Source organism: Amblyomma americanum, chromosome 5, assembly GCF_052857255.1.
Source record: "Amblyomma americanum isolate KBUSLIRL-KWMA chromosome 5, ASM5285725v1, whole genome shotgun sequence".
In the NCBI taxonomy this organism is placed as follows: domain Eukaryota; kingdom Metazoa; phylum Arthropoda; class Arachnida; order Ixodida; family Ixodidae; genus Amblyomma; species Amblyomma americanum.
Window position 1 is genome coordinate 8,253,538 of NC_135501.1, and position 13,969 is coordinate 8,267,506.

The following is a 13,969-nucleotide window of genomic DNA, read 5'->3' on the forward strand; positions in this document are numbered from 1 at the left end:
CTTTTTGGTTGCGCACTCGTCTTTTTACCCTGTTTTTTTGGTTCGATCTTCGTTTTCATTCGTTCTTGTCTTGGGTTTAGCTTGGCCTTTATGGTTGCGCACTCGTCTTTTTACCCTGTTTTTTGGTTCGATCTTCGTTTTCATTCTGTCATGTCTTGGCTTGGCTTTTCATGTCATGTTTTCATGTCATGTCTTAGCTTGGCCTTTATGGTTGCGCACTCGTCTTTTTACCCTGTTTTTTTGGTTCGATCTTTGTTTTTATTCTTTCCTGTCTTGGGTTTAGCTTGGCCTTTATGGTTGCACACTCGTCTTTTTACCCTGTTTTTTTGTTCGATCTTCGTTTTCAGTCTTTCGTGTCTTTGCTTTAGCTTGGCTTTTAGTTGCACCCTCGTCTTTTTTACCATGTTTTTTTTTGTTCCATCTTCGTTCTCGTTCTTTCGTGTCCTCAGTTTAGCTTGGGTTTTATGGTTGCACCCTCGTCTTTTTACCGTGTTTTTTTTTGTTCCATCTTCGTTCTCGTTCTTTCGTGTCCTCAGTTTAGCTTGGGTTTTATGGTTGCACCCTCGTCTTTTTACCGTGTTTTTTTTTTGTTCCATCTTCGTTCTCGTTCTTTCATGTCTTGGGTTTAGCTTGGGTTTTATATAACCAAGGAACTGTAGCACTTTCACTGTAGGATTTTATGGTTGCACCCTTGTTTTTTTACCGTTCTTTTTTGGTTCCATCTTCGCTTTCATTCTTTCGTGTCTTGGGTTTAGCTTGGGTTTTATGGTTGCAGCCTTGCCTTCCATCTTCGTTCTCATTCTTTCGTGTCTTGGGTTTAGCTTGGCTTTTATGGTTGCACCCTCGTCTTTTTGCCGTTCTTTTTTGGTTTTATCTCCGTTTCCATTCTTCCGTGTCTTGAGTTTAGCTTGGCTTTTATGGTTGCACCCTCATCTATTTACCGTGTTTTTTTTAGTTTCGATCTTCGGTTTCATTCTTTCGGGTCTTGTGTTTAGCTTGGAATTTATATAACCAAGGAACTGTTGCACATTTACTGTAGGGTTTTATGGTTGCACCCTCCTCTTTTTACTGTGTTTTTTTGTTTCGATCTTCGTTTTCATTCTTTCGGGTCTTGTGTTTAGCTTGGGTTTTATATAACCAAGGAACTGTAGCATGTTTCCTGTAGGGTTTTATGGTAGCAGCCTTGTTTTTTTATTGTGTTTTTTTAGTTCCGTCTTCGTCTTTCGTGTCTTGGGTTTAACTTGGGTTTTTTTGTTGCACGCTTGTCTTTGTACCGTGTTTTTTTGGTTCCATCTTTGCTTTGATTCTTTCGTGTCTTGGGTTTAGCTTGGGTTTTATGGTTGCAGCCTTGACTTCCATCTTCGTTCTCTTCTTTCGTGTCTTGGGTTTAGCTTGGGTTTTATGGTTGTAGCCTTGACTTCCATTTTCGTTTCGTTCTCTTCTTTCGTGTTTTGGGTTTAGCTTGGGTTTTACGGTTGCAGCTTTGTCTTTATACCGTGTTTTGTTCATTCTATCTTCGCTTTCATTCTTTCGTGTCCTCAGTTTAGCTTGGGTTCTATGGTTGCACCCTTGTCTTTTTACCGTGCTTTTTTTGGTTCCATCTTTGTTCTCGTTCTTTCGTGTCCTGGGTTTAGCATGGGTTTTATGGTTGCAACTTCGTCTTTTTACCTTGTTTTTTTGGTTAGATCGTTTTCATTCTTCCTTGTATTGAGTTTAGCTTTGCTTTTATGGTTGCAACCTCGTCTTTTTACCGTGTTTTTTTTGGTTCCATCTTCGTTCTCGCTCTTTCGTGTCCTGGGTTTAGCATGGGTTTTATGGTTGCACCCTCGTCTTTTTACCGCGTTTTCTTGGTTAGATCTTCGTTTTCATTCTTCCTTGTATTGAGTTTAGCTTTGCTTTTATGGTTGCAACCTCGTCTTTTTACCGTGTATTTTTTTGGGTCCATCTTCGTTCTCGTTCTTTCGTGTCTTGGGTTTACATGGGTTTTATGGTTGCACCCTCATCTGTTTGCCGTTTGTTTGCTTAGATCTTCGTTTTCATTCTTCCGTGTGTTTTGTTTAGCTTGGGTTTTATGGTTGCACCCTCATTTTGTTACTGTGTTTTTTTGTTCCATCTTCGTTCTCGTTCTTTTGCATCCTGGGTTTAGCTTTTGTTTTATGGTTGCACCCTCGTCTTTTTACCGTGTTTTTTTGGTTCTATCTTCGTTCTCGTTCCTTCGTGTCCTGGGTTTAGCTTGGCTTTTATGGTTGCACCCTCGTCTTTTTACCGTGTTTTTTTGGTTAGATCTTCATTTTCATTCTTCCGTGTCTTGTGTTTAGCTTGGTGTTTATGGTTGCACCCTCGTCATTTTACCCCGTTTTTTTTTGTTTGATCATCATTTTCATTCTTTCGTGTCTTCGGTTTCTCTTGGCTTTTATGGTTGCGCCCTCGTCTTTTTACCGTTTTTTTTTGTTCCATCTTCGTTCTCGTTCTTTCGTGTCCTGGGTTTAGCTTAGGTTTTATGGTTGCACCCTCGTCTTTTTACCCTGTTCTTTTGGTTCGATCTTCGTTTTCATTCTTTCGGGTCTTGTGTTTAGCTTGGTTTTTATGGCTGCACCCTCGTCATTTTACCCCGTTTTTTTGGTTTGATCATCATTTTCATTCTTTCGTGTCTTCGGTTTCTCTTGGCTTTTATGGTTGCACCATTGTCTTTTTACTTTTACCCTGTTCTTTTGGTTCAATCTTCAATTCTTTCGGGTCTTGGGTTTTATGGTTCTACCCTCGTATTTTTACCGTGTTTTTTTTGTTAGATCTTCGTTTTCATTCTTCCGTGTCTTGAGTTTAGCTTGGCTTTTAGTTGCACCCTCGTCTTTTTACCGTTTTTTTGTTTAGCTCTTCGTTTTCATTCTTCCATGTCTTGAGTTTTGCTTGGTTTTTATGCTTGCACCCTCGTCTTTTTACTGTGTTTTTTTTTGGTTAGATCTTCAATTTCATTCTTCCATGTCTTGAGTTTAGCTTGGTTTTTATGGTTGCACTCTCGTCTTTTTACCGTGTTTTTTTGGTTAGATCTTCATTTTCATTCTTCCATGTCTTGAGTTTAGCTTGGTTTTTATAGTTGCACTCTCGTTTTTTTACCGTGTTTTTTTGGTTAGATCTTCGTTTTCATTCTTCCACGTCTTGAGTTTAGCTTGGTTTTTATAGTTGCACTCTCGTTTTTTTACCGTGTTTTTTTGGTTAGATCTTCGTTTTCATTCTTCCATGTCTTGAGTTTAGCTTGGTTTTTATGGTTGCACTCTCGTCTCTTTACCGTGTTTTTTTTGGTTAGATCTTCATTTTCATTCTTCCATGTCTTGAGTTTATCTTGGTTTTTATGGTTGCACTCTCGTCTTTTTACCGTGTTTCTTTGTTTAGATCTTCGTTTTCATTCTTCCATGTCTTGAGTTTAGCTTGGTTTTTATGGTTGCACTCTCGTCTTTTTACCGTGTTTCTTTGTTTAGATCTTCGTTTTCATTCTTCCATGTCTTGAGTTTAGCTTCGTTTTTATGGTTGCACTCTCGTCTTTTTACCGTGTTTTTTTGGTTAGATATTCGTTTTCATTCTTCCATGTCTTGAGTTTAGCTTCTGTTTTATGGTTGTACCCTCATCTTTTTACCGTTTTTTTTGGTTCCATCTTCGTTCTCATTCTTTCGTGTCTTGGTTTTATCTTGGGTTTTATGGTGGCAGCCTTGTGTTTTTACTGTTTTTTTTGGTTCCATCTTTGTTTTCATTGTTTTGTGTCTTGGGTTTATCTTGGGTTTTATGTTTGCACTCTCGTCTTTTTACCGTGTTTTTTTAGGTTCCATATTTGCTTTCATTCTTTCGTGTCTTGGGTTTAGCTTGGGTTTTATGGTTGCACTCTCGTCTTTTTACCGTGTTTTTTGGTTTCATCTTCGCTTTCATTCTTCTGTGTCTAGGGTTTAGCTTGGGTTTTATGGTTGCACTCTCGTCTTTTGACCGTGTTTTTTGGTTTCATCTTCGCTTTCATTCTTCTGTGTCTTGGGTTTAGCTTGGGTTTTATGGTTGCACTCTCGTCTTTTTACCGTGTTTTTTGGTTTCATCTTCGCTTTCATTCTTCTGTGTCTAGGGTTTAGCTTGGGTTTTATGGTTGCACTCTCGTCTTTTGACCGTGTTTTTTGGTTCCATCTTCGCTTTCATTCTTTCGCATCTTGGGTTTAGCTTGAGTTTAATAGTGGCACCCTCGGGTTTTTACCATTTTTTTGTTTCCGTCCTTGTTCTCATTTGTTTCAGCTTTTGATTTAGCTTCGTGGGTGGATTGACAGTCAAGTAGTGACCTGCTTTTTTAGCATCAGGTGGGATGTCTTCTTTTCTTTTGTTTCTTTGTCACTGCGCTTGCTCTGTCCAGGGCATTTAGAATATCGTGAAGTGAGTGGTGCGATTCTACGCAGATAATTGCCCTTGTTTTGATTGTATGGTTTTGCTTAGTGGTGGTTGCAGATGGTATAAAAGGACTGCTTGTATGTTTTCGATTAAATAGTTGGAAGTCTGCACTTCTGTGTGTGCGTGTGTCCTTTGCTCTCTGGTTGTTCTTTGCGCAGTTCGAAAATGAATGGTCATCTGTTAGCCACCTTTCTGTTAATATGTGCAAGTTGCTATCAGATAACACCAGGTTCGATATGAGCTCACGCTTTGGAATGAAGCTGCGTATGCTAGTCAAGATTTCCGAAAAACGAATGATTAGAACGAGGATACTTTCAGGGGTGGTGTAGTTGCTAGAAGGTTTATTTTACTGTTTGCTCATTCTTTTTTAAACTATATCGTTTGGGGCCTATAGACAATCATCAAGTTTGTTAACGAAGGTGGCGTGCAATTGGCAGCGACGTGGGGCGTAGGGAAAAATGTGACATGCCTACACCACGCCAAGCAATGCTGCCTTCGAAACCAACAGAGGACAACGGTTGTCTGCCCAACTTTTCTGCAGCACTCCCTGCCATATCTGATGTTGTAATTTCAGAGACGATGTTAAAATCACCAGGTCCCGATAGCATACCAAACACTTTTTTGAAGCGCTATGTAGACGAGCGAAAAATACTTGACAGTAGTATTCACCAGATCTTTACATGATGGTTCTTTACCGGATGACTGGAGGACAGCCGCGATTAAACCTCTGCACAAAAAGTGGAAAAAAAGCACGTATTGAGAATTACCGACCTATATCTCTAACGTCGACATCATGTAAAATATTAGAACATATAATTCATAAACATATATTAGGTTTCTTGGAAGAGCATAAAGTACTTACTGATTTTCAGCATGGTTTCAGGCGTGGGTTTTCTACAAGTACACATTTAGTTGAAACTGTGCATGACTTTGCTCAGTCGGTTAATCAGGAAAGCAAAGACGCAATATTCATGGATTTCCGCAAAGCATTTGAGAAGGTGTCACATAAACTAATTCATAAAATAAGTTATATTAAAAACGACCGGATACTTACATGGATTACATCTTGCTTCTCAAACAGGTGTCAATTCGTCACTCTAAACAATATATCTTCTAACAGTGTCTGGGTTATGTCTGCGTCCCCCAGGGATCTGTTTTGGGACCACTCTTTATTTCTATAATATATACTGACATTGTGGCAGATCTTTCAGTCTGCGTGAAGCTGTACGCAGATGACTATTCTGTATCAAGTGGTGCCTTCAGTTGATGACCACTGTACGTCTAAATAATGACCTAGCGAAGGTGGTTGCGTGGTGCAACAAATGGCAGATGTGCATTAATTTTGAAAAAACCATTTTTATGAAAATTATACACCAGAAAATACCTCTTCATTTTGTGTACGGTGCTAAGAACATATCATTATTAGAGGTGACAGAGTATAAATATTTGGGTCTATGGATTACTAACAACCTTCGTGGTCGAAACACATAGACGCTGTCGTAGTGAATTCAATGCGGAAACTCTTTTTCTTGAGGCGCTCACTAAAATCATCCCCACCTAGTGTTTGTCTATTGGTGTACAATTCCCTCATCCGTCCGTTACTAGAATATGCTGTTATCATCTGGGACCCTTTCACATTAACAAACATTCAGAATTAGACAGAATACAGCATAAAGCAGTTAGATTTATTTTTAACTCATACGGCCATGCATATGTAAGTGAGCTTGTGAGGCGAAGTGGGTTATCCCCGGTTGTTGAGTGCAATCGTGTTTGTCGATTTAAGTTTTTCTTCCAGCTTATAAAAGGTCATTGCAAAGTTAATACTTCTAAATATTTTGCTTACTCCTCAGGTTATAACATGAGACGAAGGCATGCACTAACAATAACCGCTTTGAACTGCTTTAAATATTCTATTTTTCTGAGGACAATTACTGAATGGAACAAACTTAATAGCGAGACTGTTAATCATAATTCTTTATTGGTGTTTGAAAAGTGCCTGCAAATGTTATGAATTTGAGTGTGTTTGTATGTTTGTGTTTTGGTTGTTTTTTCCACCCTGCTATGATCTGTACTAGATCGCAATATCTATAAATAAATAAAAAAACACTTGAGTACACAAATATTTCAAAGCTTGTGCATCACTTGTGGTTAGAAACATTTTTGTTGATGACCGGAGAGTAGTTCGGCAGTTTTCCAACCTGGCGAAGCGCTGCATCGGATTCCTTCTCGATTCCTTGTTGGCAGCAACAGCGCAGCTACTGCGGTGTTGACATATATGGCAACGAGAAAACACAATTGGTATACATTGGTATACATTGGGAAACTAATCATCTGCAGTCTCAACTTCTGGGCCGATACATCACATTCGATTGCTTACTGTTTGAAGTAGGATAACATGATGCAGCATTTTTCACATGACGAACTTTATGATGTGCTCCAGAGAACGTGGAATATTGTTGGAGATTGAGGGCGTTCAGTTGCTTTAAAAAAGGCATGCAAGTGCGATCTGTTCTCTGGACCTTTCCTGAGTACTGCTTGGTGAAAGAGACATTTGTTTTAGGAGTCGAGATATAGCTCCACCAGTAGTGTCTTTATTGATGCTCTTTTTTTGTTCACTTGGCTTTAGGAGCTGCAAAAGCACATAGTACTAACATTCTTTCCTCGAGCTTCCAACAAAACTTACGTTTGCTCAGCAAAGCTAAATATTCTAGGTCATTCTGCTTATCACAAAATTTGCATTGAAGTGTGCACCTTATTCTGCTTGATGAGTGGCTTTTGGTCTGATGTTTGCTGTTTTGCCAGGTTCCGATTAACATGCAATGATAAAATTCAGGTAATATGGGAGGTAATGCTACGTGACTGTGCCGAGATCTTAGCGACGTTTAATGGTTTTCTAGGAAAGGTGTTGAAAAGACGCACGTGTTGAAGTTCACAAGGGTGTGGTTGCGGGCTAGTTGGTATAACATTGCTGAAAAGGGAACAGCGCGAACACAGGATGAAGAGAGGAACGTACAACAAAGGCGCTGCGTACAACTGATGTTTATTCGAAAGGTGCCTCACATAAATAGTCTCGCTGCAAGCTGTCAGCTGAGCCAACATCAGGGGTGGTGTAAAGGGCCGGATAAAAGTGATAAAACCTTAAAAGCTATAAAAGTTCCAAAGTTTTAACAAGAAATGATGCCCGTGGGAAGGGTGACATGAAAGAAAGCAAACAACAAGATGCAGGTGAAGGTGGAAGATGGGCATGCGGTGAGGTAAAAAACAGGAACGTGGCTAACACTTGGTGTAAAACAGTTAAAAACTTAAAAAAGCGAGATAAAATCACTTGCCTAGATAGGCAGTATCCTTAGACATCAGGTTGATGGATGCACTGCTGACACACATGTCGCCCCGGTTTTGAATTAGGTAAGCTTCATGTATCTCACGTGTGCACTTTTCATGATATCTTTTCAGGGCTGGCATGCAAGAGCATTTCTTGCAGTGAATGGGCAAGTTGCTGCCTGTGCCGGTATTGAGTGAAGTCGAGTGTTCCATCAGGCACTCATTGATACACCGCCTGCTAGCGCTTGGTATGGAGTGTTAGCTTGACAGGAGGGTGCCCGTGAGTTTGCTGTTTGTTTTGTATCTTGTCTCTGATGATGCGGAGATTGCTTTTAGGTTGTGATCACAGTGGCATCACGTTACATGTGCCAAGATAGTGTGTGATAGTGTTTGTGTTGTCGGTTTTTTAGCATGTTTTTCCGCGGGATGAAGATACATATATAGGATTTTTCCTTGAATAAAAAATCAGTTGATATTCTGCGCTCGTGTCGTGCCTTCTTCTTCTCTGTCTTCGTTTCTTTGCGCAGTTAAACATGATTCCCTACCAACTCGCCCAGTTTTCCGTTCTTATTATCTCATACACAGCGGAAGTTACATGTGGCTTTAAAGATGGCGTCCTGTGCTTAATTTTGCACGCGCTTTTCGGCAGATCTTCTTGGTTGACTCGTCTGCATAGGCCTCCTAGTTTGTTGGGCGCCGAAAAAGCCAAGTGTATTCCGTGCTTCCTGGCTATTTTCTTAAGCCTGTGGCTTGCTTCGTGTACATAGGGAACTACCGCTGTTCTTGACCAGTCCGGACTGCTGTTAGCTCGATGGGAATGTCGAAGCTCTCGAAGTAGTTTTTCTGCCAAGCTGGCAAGGAGCAAGAGTGGGAACCCCGCGTCTGCCAACCGTCCGGCTTGCGCCTGGAAACTGGTGTGGATGCAGTGAAAGCAAGATCTTTGAAGTGCGTTCCTTAGCGCTGATGTGGCAACGCTGCGCTTCACAAGTTTCAAGTGCGCTGACGAAAAGGGCAGGAGGTTTTTCATTGAACGTGGCGCGTATCTCCAGCAGATGTGATCTGGAGTGATGTTGAGGATCATGTCAAGGAAACTGAGTTCATTGCTTTCCGGAAATTCTGAACTTAAAGTGAAACCTTGCAGGTTTGATTTAAAGAGGCCTATGATGCCTTCTGGTGTTGCTAGCTTGTTGGCGGCATTTGGTTTGAATAAGACCAGGTAATCATCCACGTACTGCATTATCTTGACGGCCCCATAGTTGTTAAGATTAGGGAGTAATCTCCTGTCATATTTGGCCAGCAACAGGTTGCTAAGCAAGACCCTACGCACACACCATCCTTTTGCTTGTAAAGGGTCCCCTCAAAGCTTATTGCAGAAGATTGAAGCTAGAGCCGGAGCAGGCCGAGGAACATGCTGGCACTGATGCCACAGCTGTTTTGAAAGCGAGTAGTTCCATGTTCTTCTATAGCTTCACTGACAGTTGCTAGAAGAGTCGGTTGCGGCAGAGAGTAGTAAAGGTCTTTGATGTCTATGGAGAAAACGCCCAACCCTTCAGGGTGCTCCAGCTGCAGGTAGCGCGATACCTTTTCGGGGTTTCTGATGAGGAATGGGTCATCAATTGCTAGCGCCGACAGCGATTTCTGCATATAAGTGCCTACCATTTGCTGCCAGGTGCCTCGCTCGGAGACGATTACTCGGAAAGGGGAAACTTTTTTGTGAGTTTTTGCAGTGAAGAAGGCATTCGAAGTCTGCCCTTTGCAATTCTTTATATTTGATGCCAACTTTTCTAAGCCTGCTTTCCGACACAGTGCTTCAGCTCGCGCTTTTTCCTTGTTTAGGGCTCTTCCTATTACTTGTTCAAAATTCTCTCCTAGTGCCTCTTTTGCCTTTTGAGAGTACGTCTCATTGGCTATGACGACGAATCCGCCTTCTTTGTATGAGAGAAGCAGCTTTGATTCATTTTTGCGCAGTGCAGATACAACCTCAGTGGTGTTGATTGCTCCGCCCGTGCATGGCTTTTTGGAAAGCGCATCGACGCCTAGGTGTATGACGACATTGATGTCCTCTGCTTTGGCTTTTGAGGCTGTAGTCCGGACGATGCTCAGGAGTTCGGTTTTGTCCAACCATGGCGGGACGTAGAACATTGGTCCAAGGCTGAGCACTTGTAAAGCCCTCAAGGGCCCTTGAGGTATCTATAATAATAATAATAATAATAACTCAGGTTCCTTGACATGATCCTCAACATCACTCCAGATCACATCTGCTGGAGATACGCGCCACGCTCAATGAAAAGCCTCCTGCCCTTTTCGTCAGCGCACTTGAAACTTGTGAAGTGCAGCGTTGCCACATCAACGCTAAGGAACGCACTGCAAAGATCTTGCTTTCACTGCATCCCCACCAGTTTCCAGGCGCAAGTCGGACGGTTGGCAGACACGGGGTTCCCACTCTTGCTCCTTGCCAGCTTGGCAGAAAAACTACTTCGAGAGCTTCGCCATTCCCATCGAGCTAACAGCAGTCCTGACCGGTCAAGAACAGTGGTAATTGCCTATGTACACGAAGCAAGCCACAGGCTTAAGAAAATAGCCGGGAAGCACGGAATACACTTGGCTTTTTCGGCGCCCAACAAACTAGGAGGCCTATGCAGACGAGTCAACCAAGAAGATCTGCCAAAAAGCACGTGCAAGATTAAGCACAGGACGCCATCTTTAAAGCCATGTGTAACTTCCGCTGTGTATGAGATACCGCTATCGTGTGGTGCGTCTTACATTGGGCAAACAGGAAGGTGTATCAATGAGTGTCTGATGGAACACTCGACTTCACTCAATGCCGGCACAGGCAGCAACTTGCCCATTCACTGCAAGAAATGCTCTTGCGTGCCAGCCCTGGACAAGACAAATGTCCTGAAAAGATATCACGAAAAGCGCACACGTGAGATATATGAAGCTTACCTAATTCAAAACCGGGGCGACACGTATCTAGGCAAGTGATTTTATCTCGCTTTTTAAGTTTTTAACCAAGTGTTAGCCACGTTCTCGTTTTTTTACCTCACCACATGACCATCTTCCATCCTTCACCTACATCTTGTTGTTTGCTTTCTCTCATGTCTCCCTTCCCACGGGCATCGTTTCTTGTTAAAAATTTGGAACTTTTATAGCTTTTAAGATTTTATCGCCTTTATCCGGCCCTTTACACCGCCCCTGACGTTGGCTCAGCTGACAGCTTGCCGCGAGACTATTTATATGTGTGCACCTTTCAAATGAACATCAGTTGTAAACAGCGCCTGTGTCGTACGTTCCTCTCTTCATCCTGTGTTCGCGCTGTTCCCTTTTCAGCAACGTGTTGAAGCTCGTGAAAATGAAAATATGGAAAAACTGTGTCATACATGCTACTATTAGACTAACAGGATTAAAACTTCCTGTTGGGCAAGTTGGTAGTTCATCTTGATGTAGCGCCTGTGCGTGTGTTTCGTTTCTCTTGTCCTTGTCTTTGTTTGCACTATAATACCCTCTACATCTAGACTAAGAACAGCTATTTTGTGCTTTTCTTTGCACGAAGAGATGACCGGGATGTCGTGCGGATGATTGCTGCCTGAAAACAGCCCGCTATGTTCAACTTGCAATCACACGCACCCGGGATATCACGTCTAAACTTCTCATGGTGAAAGCATGACAGGACGCCAACAAGTTGCATGCAGACTTGGAGCCTTGCACTGTTCGCCATACAAGCGCAACCATGCGGATTGCAAGACATCAACTATCATATTTCAACGCAGAAATGCAATAATAGCTTCGCACCCGATTCATTGCTGAACTTGTCGCACTCCACAGCACCTGCCCATCGCTTTGGCACCTATCTCATCGCAATAAATATTGTTTAAACTTATGCCGCATATATACCCAAAACACAGAAATATGACAAGCAATAAAACAGCAAAGGCTAAAAACCAAAGAATAGAACAGGGCAGGATAAAACCAGAACAAAATGAAAACAACATGTTTTCTGTCTTCTGTCCATGTTTTTAAACGCTCTCAACAACAATGGATCAGCACCAGCTTGCCTGACATCTTGTCCTATTATATGGAAGTTTTTGTACCGCAGAGAAAATTTAGCATCCTTGGATTTGGCAAAGGCGACAAGTTGCCTTCTTACATTTTGAACCCAGCGGGAGAAATCCACACCAATTCTGAAATATAGTTTGCGGCTATTTTAGAGGATAATTTGTTTTGTCTTAAAGGACGCAAGCTTTACAATTATGGCATTGCGTGTTGTGAGTCCCAAGACGGTGTGCACGTTCAGTGTCTTTACTGTCTAAGGTCAAACCAAGTTGATCGCAGCAGTGGCGAATGATGACTTCTTCAGACATGGGAAATGTCTCGGATCGTGTAGAATCTGGAAGGCCGTAAAAATTTCATCTCCGTGAGGGGTTCTTGTCTTGATCAATTCGGGCCTCCAGATTCTGCACCAGCTGAGTTGTCTTTTCTGTGTTACGTTGCACACTTTCTACATCTGTTTTCAAAGTAGTGAGAGTCTGGCGGTAGCTCGCATATATGCAATCCTTTGAATTAAATCAGCAGTAGCCTCCTTTGCTGTTATTAGCTTGCTTTTGATGCCTTGAACGTCATTGATTATCGTAGTTGGACGCAAGGGCAGCTTCTTCAATTCAGCAAGCACTTAGGATGGAAAGCAGGGCTAGTTGGAATAGAGTCTTAGAATCTACTCAAACTAGCCCAATTGGAAGGAATAATCTTTGGTGTATGCCCCTTTGCCCGCATGCGCATTCCTTAAGTGTGCAAGTGTGCCACCGTCGTTTATTAAACCTTTCAGTTGTGAGACAGCATTGTGGCCCCCATTTTTGCATTGGTTTTTTCAACATGAATCAGCAAGCACTGCCTCTGTAGCGGCAGGTCCCGGATTCATTTCTATGTCCCCGGACTGTAACACGGATAGCAGCACGGTTCGAACAGTTTCTAGACGTTCAGTAGTGACATTTACGTAACACTGTGGGCTCGGAAGCTACACCAGGCAGTAATTACTGGTTTTCTTTGTAAATAAAGCAGACAGTTTGCGGACCTGCATTATGAATAGAAATGGATTAGTGGTCTTTGTAATTGAAAGGCGCCAAAACCACACACAAACACGAGAGAAGAGAATGGGACAATGATCACAATGAATGGGACACGAGAGAACTATGATCAATTACCAACTAGCCCAACAAGAAGTTCTCTTCAGGATTAGTGGCCTGCTTCATGGTACAGCCACCACTCCCACAGAGCGAAGCCGATGATCGCCGTTCTCTTATAGGGTGCAGTCGACACGATGGGTTTGTGTCCAGGATTCTAACGATGGCGCTGGCACGTTTCAAGTGCTAACGGCAATAGATATGCGCATGCATCACAGTCAAGGTAACCAGGTAAGTGTAACGGTGCGCATGTGACTACAGCTGCGAGCACCTGCATCATAAACACAAGTCGGGCTTACTTGGCTTACAATTATTGGGAGGCTGGGGGAGAGCAACGTTGTGCCCCTTTCTGTGCAGATGTGCCCATCGTGCACGTGATTCCCAACCCGTTCCCAGACGTCTGGCACACCAAGGACGACAACGCGGAAAACCTGCACCATCCAACCATCAACAACCTCAACAAGATATTCAAAGCCTTTGTTACTGAGTATCTCCGGCTCTGATTTTGTATATTATTAAAGCGTTGTATGCTTTCACCATTTTCTGCTTTTCCCCTCTGCTTCTTGAAGGTGAGGGAGTGTGAACGTCTTATTTGCAGTCAGATATATCTAAGTAGCTTACTGTTGAACTGCAAAATAAGAAAGCTCATCAGCTGTTAATTGGAAACTCTTACTTGTTATGTGAGTAATAACATCTAGTATAACCTTTGTCTTGCAAAAAAATCTTGCAGGCACATTTTATACAGCACAGCATGTATTAAATGTGTTTAATGCAGGAGATCTGAGTGACAAATAGTAAAGTATAATAAATAGCATGGTAGAGCGTAAGAAAATCATGCTTCGGCTTTTCCAGCACACATAGACGCTTGATCCGAGTTGATTTCAGCATTTTCTACAAGTTCCTCTGACTAAGTTTTGCGCGATGTTAAACGAAAGGCATTCCCATCCAGTTTTAGTTTTGCTGTGAACACTGCGGCATAGCTTGTACATTAATTGACTTAGGTAAACTGTCCCAAGACACTGGTGATACCAAAAAATCTGGAATTTCTGTGAACA

General features: G+C 42.1%; 1 protein-coding gene across 11 annotated transcripts in view; it reads left to right on the plus strand.

Annotated features, from left to right (window-relative positions):
- The window catches only part of LOC144132266 (glutaminyl-peptide cyclotransferase-like), a 237,140-nt gene extending 223,687 nt beyond the window's left edge, over window positions 1-13,453 (plus strand). For 7 of the 11 annotated variants that reach the window (XM_077664571.1, XM_077664573.1, XM_077664568.1 and 4 more), the window contains 2 exons: window positions 13,037-13,145; window positions 13,272-13,453. In XM_077664571.1, coding sequence (XP_077520697.1) covers window positions 13,037-13,145; window positions 13,272-13,292 — 130 coding nt within the window. In that variant the 3' untranslated portion in view covers window positions 13,293-13,453. Of the gene's footprint in view, window positions 1-7,869; window positions 8,324-13,036; window positions 13,146-13,271 lie in introns of those variants that run through there. The other 4 variants (XM_077664576.1, XM_077664569.1, XM_077664575.1 and 1 more) reach the window with 2 other exon arrangements.
- Window positions 13,454-13,969: the final 516 nt, after the last annotated feature.